Source organism: Daucus carota, chromosome 3 (genome assembly GCF_001625215.2).
Source record: "Daucus carota subsp. sativus chromosome 3, DH1 v3.0, whole genome shotgun sequence".
NCBI lineage: Eukaryota > Viridiplantae > Streptophyta > Magnoliopsida > Apiales > Apiaceae > Daucus > Daucus carota.
Genome location: NC_030383.2, coordinates 64,429,201 through 64,456,829, shown reverse-complemented (window position 1 = coordinate 64,456,829; position 27,629 = coordinate 64,429,201). Strand labels below are relative to the sequence as shown.

Sequence of the window (27,629 nt, the reverse complement as noted above, 5' to 3'; positions counted from 1 at the left end):
AGTTTCATGATTAAATATAATTTTATCATTAATTTTATTATTAAACTTATTTAATAAATAAACTATGATTCTTCTAGAAGTTTATTATATTAAAATTGTAGAAATCTAATGTCATTAATGAATTACTTAGTAGAATCTAAATAATATTGATATGAAACTTTGTAGAATATTAAAAAAAATTAATAGAATCGTAATGTATTTTATTAGTATGACGTTTAGTAAAATTTTATTTCTGTTAAATTTATTATTTAGTTGATTCCACTAAGTGTTTTATTAGAAGTTAATATATTTAATAAGATATGTGCAAAATCAAATTAATTGATTGAATTTTGGAAATGTAATTCACATTAATTGATACAGAAATTGAATTTTGGAAACACCATAAATAGAAGATATGTAATTATACACAAGATTCTGTCCATGATTACCCTTATATTTATGATTGCAATTAAAAAAGGAATACCGTATAATGTACGTAATTAATACGGGTTTTCTCGGTTTTCTTGATACTTGGGTTTTCTCTGGAACCTCACTCACTCTCTCTCTCTCTCTCTCTCTCTCTCTCTCTCTCTCTCTATATATATATATATATATATATATATATATATATATATATATATATTAACGGGAGAAAGTGGTTAAGAACAAATGTGGGAACTTGCTTGAATGTAGGAAGAACGTTGCGAAGAACACGGGACGGAGAGTAATGGAGATTGTAGTTGATGTTGTATTTGATCCTTGAGCAAATGAGAGAAAGTGTTCTCTAGTGTTCTCAGCAAGAATCAAGTTAGTGATACAAGAGGCCTACATACCTTATTTATAGGGGTTAGGATTTGTTCTGGTCCGTCAAGGCCCAATATTTTGATGATAGACTTAATCTAACAACCTTTGTCGATTGGTTGTTTGCGGAGTGAAATACGTTATAACTATAAAAAGATATTGTTTATATTTAATTTAGAAAATATAGATAAAAGGTAAATTTAGGAATGACCAAAAATATGTGACCAAATCAAATTTTAGTACTATATAGTTCGAATTTGTTATTTATAATTTAATTTTTATATGTGAGAACATCTTATTAAAACTCAAATATATAATCTCATTAATTATGTTGTATGACTATGATAATTTTTTTGTTGTGAGACTCATTTAAATAATTAATGAGATTATGATTGTATTTTAATTAAAAGAATGAACATATATAAGTTTGAATAAATTAAAGTGATTAAGGATATAATTAGAAAGTGGATAGTTACGATTAGTAGCAGTTGTAATATAAAAATAAATAGATTATTAAATTCAATACTTCATCAGTGGAACTGGTATATTTACTTGCTTTGTATGAACATATTTTTTGAAGGTAATTGAAAAAATATAAAATATGAATGTAATTTGAAAAAGACAATTATTACCTAAATTCATTATTAGATTAATTAAGGGCATTTTAGTAATTTTCAAATATCTAATATTAGCATGAATTATAATATTAATAGATTAATAGATAAATTTATGAAGTGTCTTGTATAGTAGGAGGCTTTTTTATATATATAAACTATTTGAAATTCTGATTGAGAGAACTTCCACAGAAGGCTTATTCTTCTTTTCGCCATGTCTAGGTCAAAAGAACTCTCATTAATCACAGTTATTAGTGTTTTTTACGACCCATCATTTGTGTGTGTGGTTATTTGTGCATGCATGTGTGTGAGTATCCTAAAATAGGAAATTCTGTTTAGTTACATGCATATCCTGATGTCATTTTTGAAAGTCGTAAGTTTAAGTAGTCACCTATAAAGCATGGGTGCGGGTGTGCGTCGTGTAGTTTGAAAATACAGAGATTCGGGTGCTGCGGGATATGACAAATAAAATAATATTTATATATATATTATATGTATATTCTTAAAAAATTAATATTTTTCATCAAAAAAATATTTTCTATTCAAACAAATATTATAGAACTAATATATTACTGTAACTAAAAATTAATAATATTACTAAAAATTAATTTTTCATTAAAAAATTAATATTTTCTATTTCCACAAACATATCACCTTATGCCTATTCAGTTTACTAGTGTTTTTGCCCGCGCTCCGCGCACGGGCTTCAAATTTTTATTGAATTTTGTTATTATTATTTCACAAATATATTTAATAAATAATTATATTTGAATTTTCAAATAAAGTATAAAATAGGAAGAAAAAAATTATATTAGACATAACTCTCTTATACTTAAGTTTGTTATATATCAAGAAAATTCAAGTGAAATTATATGTCAAACAATATTAAACTAAAATTATATATCAAACAAAACATTATGTTAATAAGAACATCAAAATTATACGTCAAATCGAATAAATAGATTTGAATGACTATCCACTATAATGATAGTTATACTACATTCTTGTTTCCTGAGGTATTGGGCAGTCACAATTCTACCCGACCCGAGTCTAACTCGTACCGAGCGGACTGTGTTTTACCAAACCCAAATTATTGGGTTTCGGATAAAAATTTGTTTTTAAACCTGAATAATTTTCGGGCTAGGATCGGGTTTAATTCGAACCCGACCTGAAAACCCGGAACTCATTTCGAACCCGAACCCGAATATATATATACATATATACTTACATACATACATACATACATATATACATAATATCTTTTATAATATATTTATGATTTAATATATAATAAAATTAAAACAAAATTAAGATATTTATATTTAATATTTTATATATATTTAATATTATTTGTTGAATAAATAATAATTACTCGTGCAATATCCTTCAAGTTCAGGTTAAAGATTCCTAAAATTTTCAAGTTTGGGTTCAATTTTGGTATTTGCGAAACCAATTTCGACCGACCCGATTGCTATCTGTAACAGTGATACATATCTACTATGATCAAGGTGACCTATATAAAATGTTTAATACGTACTATTAATGACGTAATATTAAAATTTATAAAAATACTTTTTATAATATCTATATCACTATGTTAGAAACTTTAATATATATTATTCCCAAAATTAAAAATTGATATATTTGTGACATAGCTAAACATTAGACGACTCCCGGAAATTAAATATATTATAAAAATATAATTATAAATTTCAATTTTAATTTTTAAACACTTAATTTATATATAAATTAATATAATTAACGCTTAGTTATATGATACATGATAAGCTTAAAAATTGTGACAGTATATTCAATATAATTATCTTCTTCAAATCTCATTAGTTGTGTACAAATTCAAAATTCAAAAAATGCTATGATACATGGAATGTAGTTATTGCATTACCATTCAAAATTTAATATAGTTGTCAGTCATTGATTACGCCTAATTTTAGGATTTTTAGGACATGTGATTGGTCTAAAATAAATATGTAATATGATATGACACGTCAAAATTTAAAATAGGTGTTTTTGTCGTGGACTTTTTTTTGAAATATGTGGCATTGATGATTTGGCACTGTTCAGGATATATAATATAATTTGGGTTCGATTTTGGTATTTGTGAAACCCGTTTCGACCGACCCATTGATTACGCACAATTTTAGGAATCTTAGGACATCTGATTGGTCTAAAATAAATATGGAATATTATATGACATGGCAAAATTTAAAATAGATGCCATTGACTTGGACTTTTTTTTTTTGAAATATGTGACATTGATGATTTGGCATTGTTCAAGATTTATAATATAGTTTGGATTCGATTTTGGAATTTGCGAAACCCGTTTCGATCGACCCGATTGTTGTCTCTAAGTAATAGTACATATCTACTATGATTAAGTTGACCTACATAAAATGCTTAATACATACTACTTAATGACGTAATATTTTTCTAAAAATACTTTTTATAATACTTATATCACCGTGTTAGAAAATGTAATATATATTATTCCGAAAATTAAAAAGCAACATATTTGTAACATAGCTAAATTTTAGACGACTTCCGGATATTAAATATTAAATAAAAATATAATTATAAATTTAAATTTTTAAGCACTTCATTTATTTATATATAAGTTAATATACTTAAAGCGTAGTTATATGATACATGATAAGCTTAACAATTGTGGCAGTATATTCAATATAATTATCTTTTTCAATTTTAATTAGTTCCGTAAAATTTAACATTCAAAAAATGCTATGATTATGACATGTAGTTATTGCATTACCATTCAAAATTTAATATAATTGTCAGTCATTGATTACGCTCAATTTTAGAAATTCAAAGATATGTGATTGATTATTCTAATACGCTTAAATAAATAAGGGAAATTATAATGACATGGCAAAATCTAAAATATGTGGCATTGAGGTGGACCTTTTTTTGAAATATGTGGCATTGATGACGTGACACTGTTCAGGATTTATAATATACATAGATACATAGATTTGGGTTCGATTTTGGTATTTGTGAAACTTGTTTCGACCGACCCATTGATTACGCACAATTTTAGGAATCTTAGGACATCTGATTGGTCTAAAATAAATATGGAATATTATATGACATGGCAAAATTTAAAATAGATGCCATTGACTTGGACTTTTTTTTTTTGAAATATGTGACATTGATGATTTGGCATTGTTCAAGATTTATAATATAGTTTGGATTCGATTTTGGAATTTGCGAAACCCGTTTCGATCGACCCGATTGCTGTCTCTAAGTAATAGTACATATCTATTATGATTAAGTTGACCTACATAAAATGCTTAATACAAACTACTTAATGACGTAATATTTTTATAAAAATACTTTTTATAATGTTTATATCACTGTGTTAGAAAATGTAATATATATTATTCTGAAAATTAAAAAGCAACATATTTGTAACATAGCTAAATTTTAGACGACTTCCGGATATTAAATATTAAATAAAAATATAATTATAAATTTAAATTTTTAAGCACTTCATTTATTTATATATAAGTTAATATACTTAAAGCGTAGTTATATGATACATGATAAGCTTAACAATTGTGGCAGTATATTCAATATAATTATCTTCTTCAATTTTAATTAGTTCCGTAAAATTTAACATTCAAAAAATGCTATGATTATGGCATGTAGTTATTGCATTACCATTCAAAATTTAATATAATTGTCAGTCATTGATTACGCTCAATTTTAGAAATTCAAAGATATGTGATTGATTATTCTAATACGCTTAAATAAATAAGGGAAATTATAATGACATGGCAAAATCTAAAATATGTGGCATTGAGGTGGACCTTTTTTTGAAATATGTGGCATTGATGACGTGACACTGTTCAGGATTTATAATATACATAGATTTGGGTTCGATTTTGGTATTTGTGAAACCCGTTTCGACCGACCCATTGATTACGCACAATTTTAGGAATCTTAGGACATCTGATTGGTCTAAAATAAATATGGAATATTATATGACATGGCAAAATTTAAAATAGATGCCATTGACTTGGACTTTTTTTTTTTGAAATATGTGACATTGATGATTTGGCATTGTTCAAGATTTATAATATAGTTTGGATTCGATTTTGGAATTTGCGAAACCCGTTTCGATCGACCCGATTGCTGTCTCTAAGTAATAGTACATATCTACTATAAAATGCTTAATACATAAAATGCTTAATACAAACTACTTAATGACGTAATATTTTTATAAAAATACTTTTTATAATGTTTATATCACTGTGTTAGAAAATGTAATATATATTATTCCGAAAATTAAAAAGCAACATATTTGTAACATAGCTAAATTTTAGACGACTTCCGGATATTAAATATTAAATAAAAATATAATTATAAATTTAAATTTTTAAGCACTTCATTTATTTATATATAAGTTAATATAATTAAAGCGTAGTTATATGATACATGATAAGCTTAACAATTGTGGCAGTATATTCAATATAATTATCTTCTTCAATTTTAATTAGTTCCGTACAAATTTAACATTCAAAAAATGCTATGATTATGACATGTAGTTATTGCATTACCATTCAAAATTTAATATAATTGTCAGTCATTGATTACGCTCAATTTTAGAAATTCAAAGATATGTGATTAATTATTCTGATACGCTTAAATAAATAAGGGAAATTATAATGACATGACAAAATCTAAAATATGTGGCATTGAGGTGGACTTTTTTTTGAAATATGTGGCATTGATGACGTGGCACTGTTCAGGATTTATAATATACATAGATTATAATAATATTACTGTAACTAAAAATGTGTGCCCATGTTAATATGTACAATTAGCATTTTTCTTTATTGAAGCTTCTCCCAACTACTGATATACATACATATATTGAAATATATTATAGACAACAACCATCAAGTGCAAAAACAAAGACACGATGTCGGAGAAAGAGCCGACGAAATAGTAACCAGATATTCATATGCGAATTAGAGCTTTAAAAGAAAAACGACACCCCATCAATTAATCTATGCTTTCTAGATAGTCACTAAAGAGAAGATAACGGAAATCAAATATTAATTATTTAAAACTATTAAATTTAGACTATGAAATACTTTAAATCATACTCCTTCGTTCCAAAAAACCCGACTTGTTACGCGAACTAATAGTCAAACATTAGAACTCATCAAATATCAAACATCAAACACTAATTAATAATCATTGTGAGAAATAAAAATATGAAAAATATATCATTAGAAAATATATTTGATTTACAATCAGCTTTAATTGTTAAAGATGTAAAAATATAAATCAATAATATTTAATGACGATATTATAAATGAAGTTTGTTTCATTTCAAGGATATAGAGCCTCAGCCCACTGATTTGCGAGTATTTTTATTTTTGCTATGGCCTGTGTTAGACATTTAAAGAATGATCAAGTGAAAGAATCTATGTAAATGTGAATTGAACTGTGCAGTATTGAAAGATTAATTTCAACTTCTAAAAGTGGCACACTGCATGCAGGGAGAGCATCCTTTTCATAACTATACAATACGGTCCAAGTACAGGAAACCAAGTAGTGCAAGAGATTCTTCTAAAACTGGTAGTGGGTCAAAGATAGCGAGGTTATCTAATGAGGTATTGGACCCTGAAAAGGAAGACTATGATGAAGAAAAAGAAGCAACAAACTTTGATGTTGAGGAGGGCGGCAAAGAAATTAATACCCAAAAAAGTGATGCATTAGCAACAGATGTTGAAGGAATGAACTCCAAGTTTTCTAGGTTTAACAAACCTGGTAAACTTATATCGGGCTTGTGTGATTCTCCTAATAATGATTCACATGACCAATATCCACTTTCGGCTTGTCAAGCAAGATGGCTATATGAACCTGACAAGAAAGACAAACTAAGTGCTTCTCATTTTAGAAAGATTTTTCACTGTTCTTGTGGAAAGCTGGAGCGAATTCTTGATATAAGTTACGTGGAGATATCCATATATGGAGAATCATTCATGTTGCATCAGGTAAGTCTTTTTGAGTTGCGATTCCATTATTATCATTTATCAAATTCTTGTAACCATATGGGTTTATGTGTAAGAATTAATGTGTTTTTGTTTTTAATCTTAGTAATGATTTCATGTGAGTCTCAGCGGAGCCATGTGTGCGTGACTATATACTTTTTTTATAATGACCATGATCCATGAATAAGATATTATTCCATGAATGGTCTTGGATAAAATTTTGAAGATGCATGTCTTGTTTTTGTGAAGGTAAGAACTTAATATCCATTTCACCAAAAAGAAAAGTTGATATCAATTAGCCGAAAAACAAACATTAATACCCTATTATGCCTTCATGACCATGGCCCTGTTACTGGGGTTGCGAATTTGATCCCAGTCAGTCCAGAACAGACCTTGACGTAAGGAAATTAAGTGGTGGGCTTCTGTTCAGAAACACTTTGTTCCTCCTTATAAGAATTGAGCAATAGTATAAATATGATTGTTTCTTTTATAATAATATTGGAATAAAACAAACCTCATACTTTCTTATTGGATATGTTAACTTGAGTACAACAACAGTTTTTCCACCATCGTCCTACACCCATATTTTTATTATTGCCTGATCCGTGACACCCATAAACCAGTATCCTTGCTTCTTAGCTTACAAGAATTTATATCACTTCCTATGTCTTAGATGCTATTTAAAATCCTTACTGAAACACAAACTAATACAATATAAAAATATATTTGTTACTCCCTCCGCCCCCCTAAGTTGTATACGCGGGGGGGACGGCACGCACTTTAATGCTTCTATAAAATATGATCCTAAAACTTATTTTTAAAATTTTCTTTTTCGGAATAAAGATTTAACTATTAAATTTTAATTCAGAAAAAGAAAATCTCAAAAATAAGTTATAGAACCATATTTTATAGAATCATGAAAGTGTGTGCCAAATAGTGAACGTATAGAATAAATGGGACGAAGGGAGTACTATGATTGTATTAAAAACCTCCTTTTACGACTCTAATCATAAATTTTAAATATTCCCATCGATCTACTAATCTAATATACCTGAACTCAATTATTCACTAAAGATATTTTTGTTCCCGAGCAAGACATATAGTGCTTGTTTGGCTACTGAGGAGAAGTAGTTCTTTTTCAAAGAAGTTGACTTTGAAGCACTTTTTAGCTAGCTTTTCTCTCAGAGCTTCTACTTATTTCCCAAACATTTTAATCACTTATAAGTCTTAACTTGTTTCTAGCTTCTACTTCACATTTTTACTTTAATCAAAAAGCACTTATTTTAATCTCACCCAAACGGCCCCATAGTATATACTTGCAACTTGAGCTTTATATTCTTTCTCCACATCATTCTCGAAATCAGCAATCTTAGAATAAATATGTTTTGGAATATTCCCTGAGTCCTACCTTCCGAAATATGTTCCTCGTAAGTCGTAAGCAGGGAAGAGCTAGATATCAAGTTCATGCTGGGTTAAAATAAACTAGCTTTGAGTATTTGTCTTGATAAAAATCATAAGATTTTTTTGAAGTTAATTGGGCAATATTTGATAATTAGAAAATAAATATATTATTCAGTATTATTTGGTTTACATGCTTTGATTTATGTCTCTAGTTACAGTTAATTTTTGAAAAATTCATTATATATATCTTTCCTAGAAGTTTGTTATATTAATAAATGTAGCAATTTCATGAAGTTACTCCACAATGTAAGTGTGCAAGTTACCTTTCAAGGAGTGCAATCAATAATAGAGAAGCTAAGAAATATATAACCCAAGTAGAGAATTAATTAAAACAAAACCAAAGTAGCCATGTATAACAGTAATATAACAAGCACTAGCTGAAAGTTTGTTGCAGTGAAATTACGTAAAGTTCGTTCTCAGGGTAGAACTGAATACAATATCAAATTAAGTATATTACTCCTTTCTATTTAGAAGTTTAGAGAATAATTGTGGTTTTTTACTATCAACTAAATTAAACTAATGAGCAAGTAAAAGGATGAATTAACGACGGTAAAAAGCAATCCAAGAATTAGGTTTCTTTGCTGCCTACAATGAATGTCAATCAATCGTGATATGCAAGTCTCCACTCTGCTAAAAACAATCCTTCTATTAATTATAATGTTCTCTCCCTAAGATACAAAATAATACTTATAATTTAACCTTGAAGTCACTCCCATGATCAATCAAAACCAAATTTTAAGCTATCACGAACCAAAGATTTTCTGTTTCACAACTTGCCTAATAATCTCCCGATTAATTGATTGAGTTATGTTTGTCATATCATGTACAAGAAATATAAATCCTCTCCCGATTCATAATAAATCCTACAGATACAATTACAGGTTCGCGACTCCTATAACTGTGTTAAGCGCTCAATGACAGATTAGCATACATAGAGAAATCACAATATTAGATCAAACAAACATATTAAGCCAACAGATACTCCCCAATCCTCGAATTAGAGGATTAGTTACCCATAACAATTAAATAGAACACGAATATATATATATTACTGAAATCATGTCACAACAGTACAGGAGTAAAGAAAATACAACTTGACGAAATCTCTCGAACTTGGACTGAATCCCTTCAATCTTCGCTCAAGTAATCTCCCAAAGCTTTCTCTACCTCTCTCTCTCTCTCAATACACACAATATTCGATATATCTCTAATGATACAAACTCTAATAATAATAGTGTTTTTAATCGTTTCCTTGAAAAACAAATCCAATTTCCTAAAACAATTTGGATTTTGAAAAGAAATTCGTAGGCTGACTTTCAGGCCTGATTCCGAGCTGATCCATTTGTCTTTAGATAGCTGGACTACTTTAAACTTGTAGAAAATGCCGATATCTTCGTGTGGGTTGTTCAATCGCTCAATTCTGACGTCCAGAGCTCAAGTTATGGCCCAAACAAGATTTGTTGTGCAGGTAGCCCGTAAAATCCGAATTTTCATTTGATTAAGCCCAATTAAGCTTGATTTAATCCAACTTTAGGAATATTTATTTTCCTGCCATTAAAAACTTAAAAATCAATTAGTAATAACCCGATTATTTACAAAATACTAATATTATGGGAATAAAATCATATAAAAACATATATAAATATATGCTTTATCAAAGTTCAGGTTGAGTGGTAGCACACCTTGGCCCAAGGGTGGCTCTGCCCCTGTTCGTTAGGAAATTTGAGACATTGGAAGATTTGAAGATATTATCATAACAAAATTGGCATGTATCGCCAAATTATCTTCATAGTTGTCCTTCAAATAATTGTGCTCCAAATTTGATACTTCCCTTTCATTATTTGTCTCTAAATTTTTTCAGTTCATATTTTTCTTGAAGTCTGCAAATTCATTATTTAAAGCAGTATCCTATTTGTAAACTTGTTGCAGTACGCTAACGGCATGATTTGCCTCATTTTTCTAGTACTGATCTTGCATACATACACTCTAACCTTGCCATCAAATCATTGTCATTTTTCATATAATATCTTTTTATTATTGTCATATGCCCCATGATAACCATGATTATGTTCGGGTGGTAAAATTAGACCCAACCCGGCACAAGTTTGATCCGTAAAGTACAAATTCAGTGAGTGAGTTTTGAGTTTGGGTTGACCCACATTAACCTAAAAAAGTGGATCATTTTTTAATCAAATTCAAGTTAACCGAAACTGACCCGAAAGTATGTATGTATAATATTAAATTTATATTTTACTAAAATACATATATTTTATACTCCCTCCTGCAGGTTTACGTTCATTGTTTGCACGCATTTTGAGGCTCCTATAAAGTATAGTTCCATAACGTTTTTTTTTTTAATAAAAGTTATAAACGTCAAACTTTTATTCGGGGAAAATAAATAAAATATATATATATATATATATATATATATATATGTAGAACTATACTTTATAAGAGTCTTAAAATGTGTGCCAAAAAGTAACGTAAAGAACCTGTTGGGACAGAGGGGGTATTATTTTTGTATTATTAATTATTTAAATTTAATTAATATTTTTTTTAATATAATATAAATGAATTTATAAGATCTTAATGACATTTATTTACTATTTGAAATATATTTATTAGAACAAAGTTCTATGTAGTCCACATATTTACTGTAGTACTGTAGACCACGTATGTTCTGCAACTATAGAACGGCATAAAAACATTGCAAAATATGTTATTTTGCAAATCATGTTCCATAAACATCATTATTTTGTTAAAAATTTTGACAATCTTAAACATTGTACAAGTTAAATAGTGAAAAACACATTATTCTGCAAAACATGTTAAGTTTGCAGAACATATTTACATATTACAGAACATATGTGTTATACTTGTCGAACATAAATGTTTTTCAATATTTTTCATGAAATAGTGATATTTATATGTTAGGTCCTGTTAACTCACTATATAATATGATATAGTGATCACAATCTGTAACACAGTATGACAATATGAGAGATTGAAAGCAATAAACTGTTATATTCACAAAGCTTTGATGGTTACAAAAACTCTCTCAGTGATTTATATTGTATCACTAAGAGCTGCTAGGGTTCTTAACAATGTACTCGATAACTCAACTCATATAGAGTAACCCTAATCTGTGTTTATATAGACACAGTTACAAAATCAATCTCTGATTTGATATCCTATAAATCAGCTATGTATTCTATCAATCAAAGATTGCTCCAGTTTTCTGTTTAGTTTCCATAGTCAGCAAATCACTCCTCCGCTTCTATCCTTCCTTGAAGTATATCCGCTTCTGAGCTCTTTCCACGTGTAAACTCTGACGAGTCTTGACTATGTAAACTCTGATCAGACTTTATCAAACTCTGGTCAGACTTTACTAAACTCTGATCAGCTTCTAGCTTAAACTCTGATGACTCCTGTTCTAAAACAAACTTTAAGAACATTAGTAATCATCAATTATATCTAACAATCTCCCCCAACTTGTGCATAAATATATTATGTGCAAGTTAACAGATAATTGATGATGTCAAAACATTTAAGTCAAATGCAACAGAGTTTAACTATATAACAGAAAACTTTTAAAACTTACAAAAACTTTACTCCCTAACTTCATAGACACCATGAGCAGTCTTTAAATATCCTCTGAGGAGTTCTTTTTCTGCTTCTTCAAGAGCTGCTACCATCTGTCTCTTTACATCTCTTAGCTCTGGATCTGAAACTCCAGTTTGATAAATTGCAGCTCTGAGATCATAGATCTTGTTCTTCTTCATGTCCTTATTCAGCATAATGTGGCCTTTGTCAGACTCTTCATTGAAACTCAGAGCACTGACTCCAGCTACTGTCTCTATTTTAGCTGAATTTTTCTTCATCTCAACCAGCTGTCCTTGACTGTTGAAGTATTTTGGAATAAAGGGTCCAGCATTTTTGTTTCCTGTAATACCCATTTTTCTTCTGATTTGATCTTTAAGCAGGTTGGAGATGTGTTGACATGACTTGTTTTTCACTTGAAATATGTGTGATACATATCTCAATTCCTCCCAGTGTTTAGCATAGAGATCTGCTTCAAGTACTCTAAACACTGTTCCATCAGACATGAAGTAGATAAGAATATTATCTTCTCTGTCATTCTTCACCAACTGGACTGAATCAAGTTTGTCCATTTTTTCTTGCAATACTCCAGTCTTGGGAGCACAGAGAGATGAGGGGTCATCTGGTCTTGATCCTATACTCTGATCAAAATTTTCATATTTGGATCCCAGCCCTCCTTTATCTCTTCCTGCTTTACGATGAGAGATTGGTTGAATTGAGCCCTTTTCAAAGCTTATCTCAGTCATCAGACTAGGCTTTGCAAATCCAGCTAATGGAGTAGTTGTTGGTTTGAACACAGCTTGAGCTTTGTCAGAGGTTGTGTCTTTCTTTGCATCCTTATTAACTTGAGCTATGTCAGAGGTTAATCTTTCTTTTTGAGGTTCTGCAACATGAGCTTTGTCAGAGATTGCAGCTTCTGTTTTCTTTTCCTTTACAACTTGATCCTTGTCAGAGGTTGTAGACTTCTTCTTATCCCAGCCTTTCTCTAGATGTTCATCTACTTTGCTTTTGCCCTTGGAAGTATATTCATCTTCAGAGTATACCTTTTTGACTGGTAAACTCTGATCAGCAACAGTAGCTTCCTTGATCAATATCCCTTTTTCTTTTGGCTTGGTAGTTGACTTTGCAGGCTTTTGGATCTTTCCAGAGTTTATGGCTTCAATATGTTCCTTTTTCAGCTCAGCTTCCTCTGCAGCAATCAACTCCAAATCCAATTTGGCTTCTGGATTTTCTTGTTCAAAAACCAATCTAGCAAGCTCTTCATCAGTCATGGGTTTATCTGATCCAGTCACTGGTCTTTGCTTAGATCCAGATGTGATATTATGAGTTGGAGCAGACTTTGTGCTTTGCCTAGACTGTTTTTGACTGTCAGAGTTTGAAACTCTTCCACCAGTCCCTGCTGCAAATCTCTTGTGCTTTGTGAAGTCATCAACATCATCATCATCATCCTTCTTCTTTCTCTTCAGAGTTTGAGTAGTAGACTTGCATTTGACTTTAGCTACTCTCTCCCCCTTTTTGACATCATCCTCATCAGGAATCAGAATTGATGTGATCAGAGAGAGTGAAGATTGGATGGCTTCAAGCTGCTTGGACATCTTCTCTTGAGTTGATTCAATGATGGTCATCCTCTTGTCCAGAGATTCATGTGCAGACACCAGCTTCTGAACATTATCTCTCAGAGGTAGTAGAGTCCTTTTCTTCTCCATGTCATTTGTCTCCTTGATATTAGCCATTTCTGTTCTTAGACCATCTATTGATTTAGATGTCTGGGCATGAGCAGGATGAAATGTCTTCAGATAGAGAATTGTGCCTTTGAGGCTTGACATAACATCAGAGTTTGAAATTTTATTCTCTGCCATAGATAAGAATTCTTCAGCTTTAGTTGGCTCCAGAGAATGCTGGTGGCTCAGCCAGAGTTTATCCCATACTTTATTTGGAGGATCAACCTGAAGATCCCTGGGAAGTGGCTCAGAATTTGTGTTCAGAGTCTGCAGCCTGTCATGATATTGACTGGTAGACTCCTACTTTTGTTGTAGATGTGACAAAGGAGCTTCATCATCATTGTCATCATCTGAATTGTCATCATCCTCAGTATCATCTTGTGTAGATTTCTCAGCATCTTGAACAGGATCAGGAACAGACTTTGCTTTATCTGACTCAGTAATGGGAGCAACAGAGTTTGGCTTAACAGATTCTGCACCAGTCATTGCAAGGGACTGTAGTGCTTCCATTGCAACCTTGTCAGATTCCTCAACTACAGTATCTGATCTGTAGTTTTCAGGAGCTGTATCATGAACAATGGCATCCTCAGGAATCTTCATTGGAGATTGAGGAATTGGAGTTGGGGTTCCATGATCAGATATGGGAGATTTGGGATCAGACACTGCTGTTTCAGCTTCAGCTGTAGCTTGCTCCTTGCAAACAATTTCTTCATCTACTTCAGATGAAGTAGAAGATGCTGTAGGAGATGTTAGAGGAACAGCTTGGATAGGAAGCACCATCAGAGCTTGAGAATGTTCAGCAACTGGAGTTGATGGTGTTTGCTCTTCCTCAACTGTGAAGTCTGTGATTTCAGTGATTGGGACTTTTGCCCTTGCAGGCTTTTGAGCCCTTCTTTTGAATCTGGCTGGCTTTTGCTGAGGACTGGTCTGAACAGGTTCAGAGGTTGTTGCAGGAGTAGGTTCCAGATCATCATATTCATATGCTGCAACAAGCCTCCTTCTTTTCTGCTTTGGAGGAGAAGCAGCTTCAGTGTTTACTGGAATCTCAGAGTTTGCTTGGGAATCAGAGTTTACTTGAGCCTCAGAGTTTAAATGAGCCTCAGAGTTTACTGGCTCATCAGTTTTTGTCTGCTCATCAGAGTTTGATTTCAGAACATGTGTAGCAACAGAGGTTCTTGTTCTTTTGGCAGTGGAGGGGGCTGCATCAGACTTTGCAGTCCTCTTGGACTTGGATGCAGATGTCCTGGCTGCTTGCGAAGAGACTGGAGATTGTTGATTTGCTGGAAGCATGTTCAGTCTATCTCTTATTTGAGCTGGAACTTGTAATGGCCTGAGAACTGGCCTCTTTTCATCTTTAGAGATGAGATCTTTGAAAGCCCTTTTATGCAGCTTAAAAGGTTTGATCTCATCATCAAATGCTACCTCTCCAACAGATGCATTGAACAATAATTGGCAAAAGCGTGAAAAATAGACAACTTGACGATTTTCATGCATTCTTTCACCAATATTTCTAATAACTAATCTACCATAATCGAAATTAGTAGAATAGATCAGAGAATACCCAATTTGCAGCATATCCATGGGTATTGCATCCCAGTTGGTAGATTTCTTCTGGAAGGCTCTGGTTATGCAGTCGAAGAAGAAACTCCATTCCTTCCTGAGTCCAGGACGCTTCAATTGACCCAATTTGTCCAGAGAATCATAGTAGCCCAAGTCAGTCATCATGGCTCTTAGATTTGCATCGCCATTTGTGATGTAATAGGAATGTTCAGGTAGGTTAAGAGCTTGACGGACTGTGCCTGGAGTGACAGCATACTCCTCCCCTTCATAAGAGAATATAATGGATGGAGATCCATTTGTACCACCATTATCATAGTGACCCGTCCTCCAAAAATTGATAATTTGGCTTCCAGAGAGTCTGGCAGGAGCTGTAAGGGCTGTGGCTAGAGCACTCTGTGCCAAGAAGCGCTGGAAGGGATGAAAATCCCTTGGGGCTTCAGTAGTGTCAAGAGTGGCTGCATAGTTGTTGGGGACAAAGTCCACACCTGCATGGGTAAATGTAGTAGTTGCCATTAGAACAGAGATTGTGAGTAGAGAAATATGTTTGAGAAAATGTGTAGGAGAAAATTTGAATTTCAGAGAGAAGAGAGTAAGAGTTTGTGAAGAGAATGTGTGTAAGGATTAAGTGTATAAGTGAATAATAAGCAATAAAATCTGATGGAATAAACTCTTCAGATTTTGTGTAGCTGTACACGCATGGCTCTTTGTTCACTTGGACACCTGTCAGATTTTAACTGGTAAATGATCGTTAGTGGGATGGAGAAAAGAGAGTAATAATCATGAGCGCAGTAAAACATGTGCAGTTATAAATGCTGATTACACGTTCTCCTATTAAAATGTTTTTGATGTAAACCCACTAACAATACACCCGTTTGGAATACTCCCTTCATATTCTCTGAAAAATTGAACTCCTGAAATGTATAAGAGTTTAGAAAATCAAGATCAAATCTCTCGAATTTTAAACTCTGAGATGTAAATTAAAGAAAATAAATTCTTAATACCTCAGAATAAAGACATAATATCCAAGAGATTCATCAAAAATCAATGTTTGTCATAAAATCCATAACTCAATAATGTGCCTTGTGAAAATTTGTGTGTGCATACAAATTGAATCAGAGACTATGAAATTTCACAATTTCGTAATTATAAGGTAGACAGAGTTAATTTATTCAAACTCTCAAAACATAGACAAAGTGCATACTCTGATGAAGAATTAAGAAATAAGAACTACCCCCAATTTTTTTTTTTTTTTTTTTCATCAAGGACGCTTCTCAGTGTAAGTGAGGCACGACCTTCAAATATTATTTTGCATCAGTATTTCTCCAGTAATCAGAGATTGTGGCTGGTCACCATAGATCAGAATATCTAGGCACTTGCTTAATACCAGCAAGGGTTTGGGTCTTTCCAGTCACTGTCATATTTCTAAGATCTCAAAGGAGTACTGTGCTTATTCTAAAGGGGGTGTTGTCTTGTATAGGGTTCATCAGAGTTTATAAACACTCTCTATTTAAATGAGAGAAAATGCAAATTAATCAGTCTCACTTATAATTAAGATATGTGAGGTAATATAGGCTCAATGATAATATGTATCTGGTGTAAAGGAATAGCACAAAATTGAGATCAAGATTAAAGAGCTCAACTGAGAATTATGATTACTGATCTTAAATCATGCTCCATAGAATCTTCATAGGTAATGTGTCTCAGAGAAAAAAATTAAGATCATCTATCAAGATTCAGAGTTTACAAACATCAGAGAATATCGTCAGAGAATGACGTCAGAGAATGTCAATCAGAGTATAACAAACAGAGTATATCATCAGATTTTAACAATCAGAGTATATCATGGCAAATTTGTGAGCAATACATATGGTAATTTGACAATTGAAATTTGAAAGATCTGACCAGTATGTTTACTCAGTTCCTGATATCATTCCTAGCTCATTCACCAGCCTAGTAAAAGTTGCTTCACTGAGTGGTTTGGTGAATATGTCTGCTAGCTGCTGTTCAGTAGGAACAAAGTGAAGTTCAATGGTTCCTTCCTCCACATGCTCCCTTATAAAATGATATCTTATACTGATGTGCTTTGTCAGAGAATGTTGAACTGGGTTTCCTGTCATAGCAATAGCACTTTGGTTATCACAATAAATAGGAATTTTAGAAAAGGATAACCCATAGTCCAACAGTTGATTCTTCATCCAAAGAATTTGAGCACAGCAGCTGCCTGCAGCTATATACTCTGATTCTGCTGTTGATGTTGAGATTGACTTTTGTTTCTTGCTGTACCAAGAAACAAGTCTTCCACCCAGAAATTGACAACTCCCACTTGTGCTTTTCCTGTCAATTTTGCAACCTGCAAAATCTGCATCAGAGTATCCAATTAGACTAAAATCTGATTCTCTAGGATACCATAATCCCAATGATGTGGTTCCCTTGAGATATCTGAATATCCTCTTTACTGCAATCAGATGAGGCTCTCTTGGATCTGCTTGAAATCTTGCACATAGACATGTAGCATACATTATGTCTGGTCTACTTGCAGTAAGATAAAGCAAAGATCCAATCATTCCTCTATAGTTTGTGATATCCACTGATGCACCAGTATCTTTGTCTAATTTGGTTGCTGTTGCCATAGGAGTAGTTGCAGCTGAACTGTCTTGCATACCAAATTTCTTCAAGAGATTTCTGGTATACTTGGCTTGATTTATGAAAATCCCATCTTCAGTCTGTTTAACTTGTAAACCCAAAAAGTAACTGAGTTCTCCCATCATGCTCATTTGGTACCTAGACTGCATGAGCTTGGCAAATCTTTGACAGAGTTTAGCATTAGTGGAACCAAAAATGATATCATCAACATAGATTTGAACTAAAAGCAGATCATTACCATGATTCAAGTAAAATATGGTACCTCTAGTAAATCCACTTTCAAGAAGAAATTGAGCTAGAGTTTCATACCATGCCCTTGGAGCCTGCTTTAGTCCATAAAGTGCTTTGTCCAATCTGTAAACATAGTCTGGATGCTTTGGATCCACAAAGCCTGGAGGTTGTTCAACATATACCTCCTCATCCAGTTTCCCATTTAGAAAGGCACTTTTGACATCCATCTGAAATACCTTGAATTTCTTGTGAGCAGCATAGGCCAGAAAGATTCTAATTGCCTCCAATCTTGCAACTGGAGCAAATGTCTCATCATAATCAATACCTTCCTGTTGTGAATACCCTTTTGCCACAAGCCTTGCTTTATTCCTTGTAATGACACCCTCACTATCAGTTTTGTTTCTGAACACCCATTTTGTACCAACTATGGATCTGTCTTTAGGTCTTGGTACTAGGGTCCATACTTTGTTTCTCTCAAACTCATTTAGCTCCTCTTGCATTGCTTGAATCCAGTCAGCATCTTGAAGAGCTTCCTCCACTTTCTTAGGTTCAGTTTGTGACAGAAAGCAATGATGTAGACACTCATTTGCTGTAGCTGTCCTTGTTTGCACACCTGCTTCTGGATTGCCAATTATTAAATCAGGTGTGTGAGATTTTGTCCACTTCCTAGCATGTGGAAGTTGACCATTTTCATCATTGGATCCTCCCCCTTGATCCATGCTCTCCTGATTCTGTTGATTATTCTCTGTAGCTCCCCCTAAATTTGTGCTATCAGAGTTTGAATCAGTATTCTCTGATGAGTTTGAGTCAGCATTCTCTGATGAGTCTTGGGTAGAGTCTGAAACATTCTGATGCTCCCCCTCAACAATTGCTTCATTATCATGAACTTGTAAATTTTCACCAGAGTTTGCTGTATTTTGTTCACAGTCAGAGTTTAACTGTTCATCAGAGTTTGTTGAATCAGAGAATATTTCTTCATTTTCAAAATGCAGTTCTTCATGATCATCCATATCTGCTAATCCCATGATTCTTTTGTCATCAAATGACACATGTATAGATTCCATGATCACCTTGGTTCTGAGGTTGTAGACTCTGAAGGCCTTTGTTGTCAGAGGATAACCTACAAAAATGCCTTCATCAGCTTTTAAATCAAACTTGGTAAGCTGTTCTGGATGAGTCTTCAATACAAAGCATTTGCACCCAAATATGTGAAAGTACTTCAGATTTGGCTTCTTTTTCTTCACCATCTCATATGGGGTCTTGCCATGCTTATTAATCAAGGTTGCATTTTGAGTGAAACAAGCTGTTTGAACAGCTTCTGCCCAGAAATAAGTAGGTAGTTTAGCCTCATCAAGCATAGTTCTGGCAGCTTCTATAAGAGTCCTGTTTTTCCTTTCAACTACACCATTTTGCTGTGGTGTACCAGGTGCAGAAAATTGTTGCACTACACCTCTTTCTTTGCAGAACTCTTCCATTGTTGAATTTCTGAACTCAGTTCCATTATCACTTCTAATGATCTTCACTTTGTCTTCAGATCCATGATCCAGTTGCTTCACATGATCCATCAAATGCAAGGCTGTTTCATCTTTAGAGTGAGGAAAATATACCCAAGTGTATCTTGTATACTCATCAACAATGACAAGAGCATATTTCTTCCTTGCAATGGATGGTACATTAACCGGTCCAAATAGATCAACATGTAGAAGATGATATGGTTTCTTTATTGAGAATTCAGTCTTACTCTTGAAGGATGTCTTTCTCTGCTTGGCCTTTTGACATGAGTCACATAATCCATCAGATGTTAGGAGTGATTCAGGGAGTCCTCTCACAAGCCTTTTCTTTATAAGCTCATTTATTGAGTTGAAATTCAGGTGTGAGAGCTTCTTGTGCCACTTCCAACTTTCTTCTGCAGAGATTCTTGTAGATAAGCAAATTGCTTTTCCTTCAGAGTTTGTAGGCAAGTGGATTTCATAAATATTCCCATGTCTGTGAGCAATTACTGCCACTTTGCCTGTTGACTTGCTTACTATCTCACTGTGTTCTTCATAGAAATCAACATGATATCCTCTGTCACAGATCTGACTGACAGAGAGTAAATTGTGTTTTAGCCCTTGTACAAGAGCTACATTTGATATGATGACATTTCCAAGATTGATGTTGCCATATCCCAGAGTCCTTCCTATGTTGCCATCTCCATAAGAAACACTTGGGCCAGCCTTCTCCACAAACTCTGACAGCAGGGCCTTATTTCCAGTCATGTGTCCTGAACATCCACTGTCCAAGACTAGAATATTCTTCCTGTTGCCCTGCAATCACAAAGACCACTAATTGTTAGTTTTAAGGACCCAGACTTGCTTGGATCCCTTGGCCTTATTAAGTTTGTTAGCTTTTGCAGCGGAATAATTATTATTTTCAGAGTTTGAGCTAACAGACTTTGCAACAGAGTTTGTACTAGAAACAAAGTTTGTACTTGCAGAGTTTTTATTAACCTTTAAAGAAGGTTTCAATTGATAATAATCATAATACAAACTATGATATTCTTTGCAAGTATAAATAGAATGCCATAAACTACCACAATGAAAACATGGATCTTGTGGTTTATATCTAAATACTATTTTTTCTAACTCCAGACTTTGTAGGTAAAGAGTTAATGTCCTTGTTCTTCCTGCAAAAATTAGCAAGATGATTAGTATTTCCACAGTTATGGCATGTCTTCCTAGGTGCATTTGGAATAGGCATGTAGTTATTACTCTTGTCTATTCCAATCTTGCCATTTCTATTTTTCCTAGGCTCCCTGTTTTTGTCATCAGACTTTACCTCTTTAAGCTTATGTTTAAGCTGTTTCTGAGTCATCAGTCCTATGTTAACCTGTTTGTGCTTATCAGATTTTAAATTGTTGTTAATCTCTGATTTTGATCTATTCTGTTTAGACTTAGAGGATTCAGCAACAAATTTAACAGGTTTAACCTTAGGTTTTTGAGTTTTAACAAACTCTGTTTTTGATGACTCAGCTTCTGAGTTATCAGTGTAACCTAGTCCCTTCTTCCAGTTTCCACTACCTAAGATATCCTGAGTAGTTTTGCCTGAATTAGTCCATGTCTTAATGATCTCCCTTTCCTTAGCAAGTTCTGATTGAAGAGATGCATACCTCTTTAATAATTCATCTTTGATAATGACAGCATCATCTCTTTCTTTCTGAACTTCCAACATTTGAACTAATTCTTTTTCTAGATAATCATTCCTTCTCTTCACACTTAGAGTTTCAGATTTTAATCTTTCATTTTCTAAAGTCTGATCTCTAAAGCTGGTATGCAAAGTTTTAAGGAACAGTCTTAACTCAGTTATATCTTCAGTATCAAAGGCAAGAGAAGAATGAGGTACCTTTGCAGTAGATTCAGAGTTGTTGTTAGTGTTTGCCATCAGAGCATAATTGACTTCTTCTTCTGAATCAGATGTATCTGTCCAGTTTCCCTTCTTGGTGATAAAGGCTTTTTCTTTTTCTTTCTTGGCTTTCTTGCATTCAGATGCAAAGTGACCCTTTTCACCACAGTTGAAACAGGTATACTTGTCAGCTTTTCCAGCTTTCCCTTCCTTGCTCTCATTCTTTCTAAAGTTCTTCTTATCATAAACTCTGTCAGAGTTTCTGTCTTTCCTTGAAAAACTTTTGCCTTTGTTAAACTTCTTGTAGGCCAGCTTCTTGAAGCTTTTCACCATCAATGCTGCTAACTGCATCATCTCATCATCACTTTCTTCAGAGTCTGAGGGAACATCAGAGTTTGAGTCATCAGAGTTTGATGACTCAATGTCAGACTTTGTGACATGAGCTTTTCCCTTGCTTTTAGCAGCCTCCTCTTGAACTTTTAGAGCAACAGACTTTGATTTTCCTCCTTGACGTTTGCTCCTTTGCTCCATCTCAAGTTCATGAGTCTTCAGTCTTCCATAAACATCATCAAGAGACATTTCTCCAAGATCAAGATTGTCTCTTATTGTGGTGACTTTCAAATCCCATTTTTCAGGAAGAGCTAGAAGGAATTTGAGGTTTGAGTCTTCAAGATCATATTCCTTGTTCACCAGAGATAAGTCATTCAACAGTTTGACAAATCTGTCATACAGATCTGTCAAGGACTCACCAGATTTTGAGTCAAAGTGCTCATACTCCTGTGTAAGGATTGTTTTTCTGTTTTTCTTAATGGCCTGAGTTCCTTGACATCTGGTTTCCAGAGCATCCCAGATTTGTTTAGCAGTTTTGCACCCAATCACCCTATTAGACATTGCATTATCAAGGGCACTGTGCAGAAGGTGTTTCACTTTAGAGTCTTTACCAATTGACAAGATGTCCTCAGGGGTATAATCTTTCTTTTCTTTTGGAACCATCTTCTGAGGTTCATCTGCAAGCCCAACAGAGAGCTTGGTGGGCATATGTGGTCCATCATAGATCCTGTCAAGGTATTCTGGATCAACAGAGTCTAAGAATATGATCATTCTTTCTTTCCAGACTGGATATTCAGATGCCTTAAGGATTGGAACTCTAAAGGATGAAGCTTGTGATTTTTCAGACATGATTGTGATTAAGATCTCACTGTAGTAATCTTAACAGAGCTGGCTCTGATACCACTTGTTAGGTCCTGTTAACTCACTATATAATATGATATAGTGATCACAATCTGTAACACAGTATGACAATATGAGAGATTGAAAGCAATAAACTGTTATATTCACAAAGCTTTGATGGTTACAAAAACTCTCTCAGTGATTTATATTGTATCACTAAGAGCTGCTAGGGTTCTTAACAATGTACTCGATAACTCAACTCATATAGAGTAACCCTAATCTGTGTTTATATAGACACAGTTACAAAATCAATCTCTGATTTGATATCCTATAAATCAGCTATGTATTCTATCAATCAAAGATTGCTCCAGTTTTCTGTTTAGTTTCCATAGTCAGCAAATCACTCCTCCGCTTCTATCCTTCCTTGAAGTATATCCGCTTCTGAGCTCTTTCCACGTGTAAACTCTGACGAGTCTTGACTATGTAAACTCTGATCAGACTTTATCAAACTCTGGTCAGACTTTACTAAACTCTGATCAGCTTCTAGCTTAAACTCTGATGACTCCTGTTCTAAAACAAACTTTAAGAACATTAGTAATCATCAATTATATCTAACATTATAGAATGTATTTCACAAAATAACAAGTTTCATACATTTTGCAATGTTTTTTATGTCATTCTATAGTTGCAGAACATACGTGGTCTACGGTACTACAGTAAATATGTGGACTACATGGAACTTAACTCATATTTATTAATAAAAAATTATGGGTCGGGTTCGGGTTACCCATGGGTTGTGTGGGTCGAGGTCGGGTCTTTAATCCTGGCCCAATAAAATTTAAGGTCGGGTTTTGGATTGGTCAAATTATTGATCCTAGTCTGTCAACCTGGCCAAATACCCAAAAGTGCATGCCTTGTGATTATGCCATTATGGTGTACCATCGCCCGATCCAACAAATGACACTAAACAAGGGTATGAAGATTGAGAGGACAACTTGGCTTTATTTAATTCATCACTTATGTTTTAATTTGTCTGACTAATATTTAGAATTTGGTATTTGGATGTTATTATGTGGTAACTATGCTTAATCTGAACTTATTATTCTGGTATTTTTAATTAAAACTATGAAATTGATGTGTTTTGTTTTATAATATATAAATCTAGTAAATATATGCATATGAATAATTTTTTCAACTTTTTACAACCAGACAACCAGTCTTTTGAAGGTATTCAGATGTCGAGGCTTGACTTGGTACCATGATTAGCACGATCTTATAATCGTGACTATGGAAGAGAGAATGATAACGAATATGATATTTCTGTAAACTCAAGATATCTGGAATTAACTCTGGTAGGCGTTCTTTTTGGAGACATCTTTTGTTATTTGGGAGTCCAGACTGAATTTACCTGTTCTAAAAGTATGTTTGGAGAAATATAAAATTGCTAAAACAATTAAATAGATCTGAGACTAGGCAACAAGGATTCATGCTGCAGCCCGTGGTTCCATCTGATCTCTATTGGACTTTGACGATTGAGTTTTGTCTCTTGAAGGTTATACCTTTCGCGGTAGAACAAGGTTAAGAAAGAGTTGAAATTAAGTCTGCAAAGAATCAATAGGGGCACACATCAATCCTTATATTTATCAAAGATATATTAATTCATGATATTCAGATCTCTGATTTACAATGAGTACTGATACATATATCAACTAATTGATCTTTTAGTTCCTTGATCCCCATCAGAACCCTTCAGACAGTTGTTTTTCTTTGAAGTGCAACATCGATTGTCTTGTACCTCATTCTGTATTGGCTTCCTCAGATTCGCAAAATGGTTGGAACAGCTGTGGCGGTGAAGCGCGATTTACTCCCACGCGACATACTTATGTTGTCACTGAACAAATTCTCACGGATTGTCCTACCCCTCGCTCCATCTGAACCCTTGATTTTAAGGGGAAATGACTTTGTTTTGAGAAACCAATCTGGCAATGTGACTAGACCTGAATTGCAGACGCTAGTGGAATCAGAGGAAATTCTGAAGTTGGTTGATGATTTTTATATGTCATTAGTCGTACCAGAAGTTTCGAATTTCTTAAATATTTCAAAATCTCCTTGGAGGGAATGGGTAGCATTACTGGATGCAAACACTGGTATTCCGGATTCACAGTTGGATGAAGTCAGAAATGCTTGGCAACTTTGGAAGGAAACTTTTCAACACAGAACCAATGATATGTCAAGATAATCATTTGTACGCATAAAAGGTAGTCACTTGACAATGTTAAAGTATCGTCTCAGCCTTTACTTTGTCGATATTGGGTTATAAGGCCCTCGTGTCTTCTTTCTTTTTCTTTCTGTCTTGGTAAAGTCATCTGAGTGCTGTATGTCAGAAACAAAAAAAGATTGCCAACTGTTTCAGATCCCGGCATATAAGTTATTATAACCTTGATATAACAATACTCTACAGTCTGAACTTGGGATTAATATATGAAGATTCCCGTGTGATATATTGATTTGATACCTCGTAATTCGTCATTACTGTATATATGTACTCTACTCGGGAGGTATTATCAAAATCAGGTTACAATGTCATTTGTTTTTTCTTAAAAGTGATGACTTTCGTCATTAATTTTTGATGCAACTTATTTAGGGAGTTAAGAAGTTTTAGCAAACTTTTCTTTTATTGCAAGAGAAATTTTAGCATCAGGATTGTTGAGAGGTTGCAAGAGACGAACTTAGTTTTTTGGTCATAAAAAAGTGTTTTTTTTAATAATTTATTTTCCTAATTACGTATGTGTATCTGTCATCGCTTTTTCTTTACTTAGTTGACTTAAGAAACCATGGTGTATATTTTGTGTTTATCATATTATTTTTGTTTTACAATCTTTTTTGTAGTTCTTTTGTTTGACTAATTAATGTTTGCCAACTATTTAATACATTAAATGCAACTATATCTGATGCAAAAGTGCAGAGGTTGATAAACTACTTTAATAGATAAACAACTCTAATGAACTAAAGAACTTGTCGAGGTCTAATAAGTGCATGAAAACATTTCAGTTTAACTTTTTGATTGTGTTGTCAATTTATTTGTATTAATGCTATGAGAGCATTGCTTGTTAGTGCTTTTGTGATTACTTACAATGATTTCAGTGAGCAGGAAGAGTACAAAGCCATGCTTCTAGGATGCAAGAATGCTAGAGGGCTAGTTATCCTACTAGCGGTAGAAATAAGGAAGCACTGGGATGTAGTACATACTAAAGTCACCCAACTAGAAAGCTGGTGGCCAACTATTACATAGGAAAGTTTATGCATCACGAGTCATAGAAGGTGGGAGTAGCTTTTAGGACGACAGTTTGAAATTTAGTATTTCCTTGTGTAAATGAGATGGTGTCACCCTTCTCCTTTTTGGTTTGTTGGGAAGTGAAACTCGCAGCTAGCAAATCGATTACAAGTTACTTTAAAGGTATCCAGACATGGAATTGAAAATTTGGAATATATGGGCCATTGCATTGTTTGCTCTAATGATGGGCACGTCCTAGACTATTCTACTCTACAGACTTGAGTAGGTAGCAAATCAACTACAAGTTAGTTAAAAAGTATGCAGACATAATATAGAAGTATACATGACTGTAAAGTGTAACCGCAAAAATAAGTTAAATGGTTGCTAATTAGCCGAGGAGTCGTATACTAGTTACTTGTAGGGTGATTTACAAGATCCTGAATGCTGGCTGCCATTGGTGCTGATATTATAAACAGATACTAACAGTAATGAACTATTGTTAATGTAGTGAAGGCCAGTAGTGACTCACTGCTGGCTGGCATGATAACCATGGTGGCAATCCTTGAGATGTAGACTCTCTGTTGGTTGCAGCTGGTGTGGAACATTGAGGAGATAGCAGATGATGGTGGGCTTGTGACTGCATACCCAACTTCAGCGAGGAAGATGGCACTATTTCACCCGTAGTAAATCTTAGCCTTTCCACTTCTCCCATCATTGCTTCTGTTATATCTGTTTACGTATGTGTTGTATAACATATTAATATGTTAAAAAGGAAAATAGATTCCAAACATGTTCGGTTGGACATATATGACAATACTATGAATATATCCTTTTATCTTTTCATTTCCCCCACACTCCATTCCTAGAAACCTTAATTACAGGTCAACCTCTCTACTTTGAAATTAGTACTATATTCTTTCTTTCTTTTTTTGATAATTCTACTTCATTCTTTCTCGTTCTCATTTTTTATCAATTCTTCCTTCACACCTTGATTGTTTCTCTCCTTCAAATAAATTCAATGGACAACTTATTGGATATGATAAGTTGTAGAAACTAAGAACTGGTATTAAAAAGACAACCAAATTTTGTTAACACGTATAACTTTTTCACGTGATTTCATATGTTTTGTAGAGGTTAAAAAGAAAATCACATGTAA

At 33.4% G+C, this 27,629-nt stretch overlaps 1 protein-coding gene across 8 annotated transcripts in view; it reads left to right on the top strand.

Annotated features, from left to right (window-relative positions):
- Nucleotides 1-27,320, top strand: part of LOC108214724 (putative tRNA pseudouridine synthase) — a 33,153-nt gene extending 5,833 nt beyond the window's left edge. Inside the window, exons 6-9 of one of the 8 annotated variants that reach the window (XR_001805764.2) lie at nt 6,938-7,435; nt 25,019-25,457; nt 26,351-26,520; nt 26,982-27,320. Coding sequence is in view for 4 of the 8 variants with exons in the window: in XM_017386882.2 (XP_017242371.1) it covers nt 6,938-7,435; nt 25,019-25,438 (918 nt within the window). In the remaining 4 variants the exon portion in view is untranslated. Of the gene's footprint in view, nt 1-6,937; nt 7,436-24,408; nt 24,552-25,018; nt 25,458-26,343; nt 26,521-26,981 lie in introns of those variants that run through there. The other 7 variants (XR_001805763.2, XR_001805762.2, XR_010290270.1 and 4 more) reach the window with 7 other exon arrangements.
- The last annotated feature ends 309 nt before the right edge of the window (nt 27,321-27,629 follow it).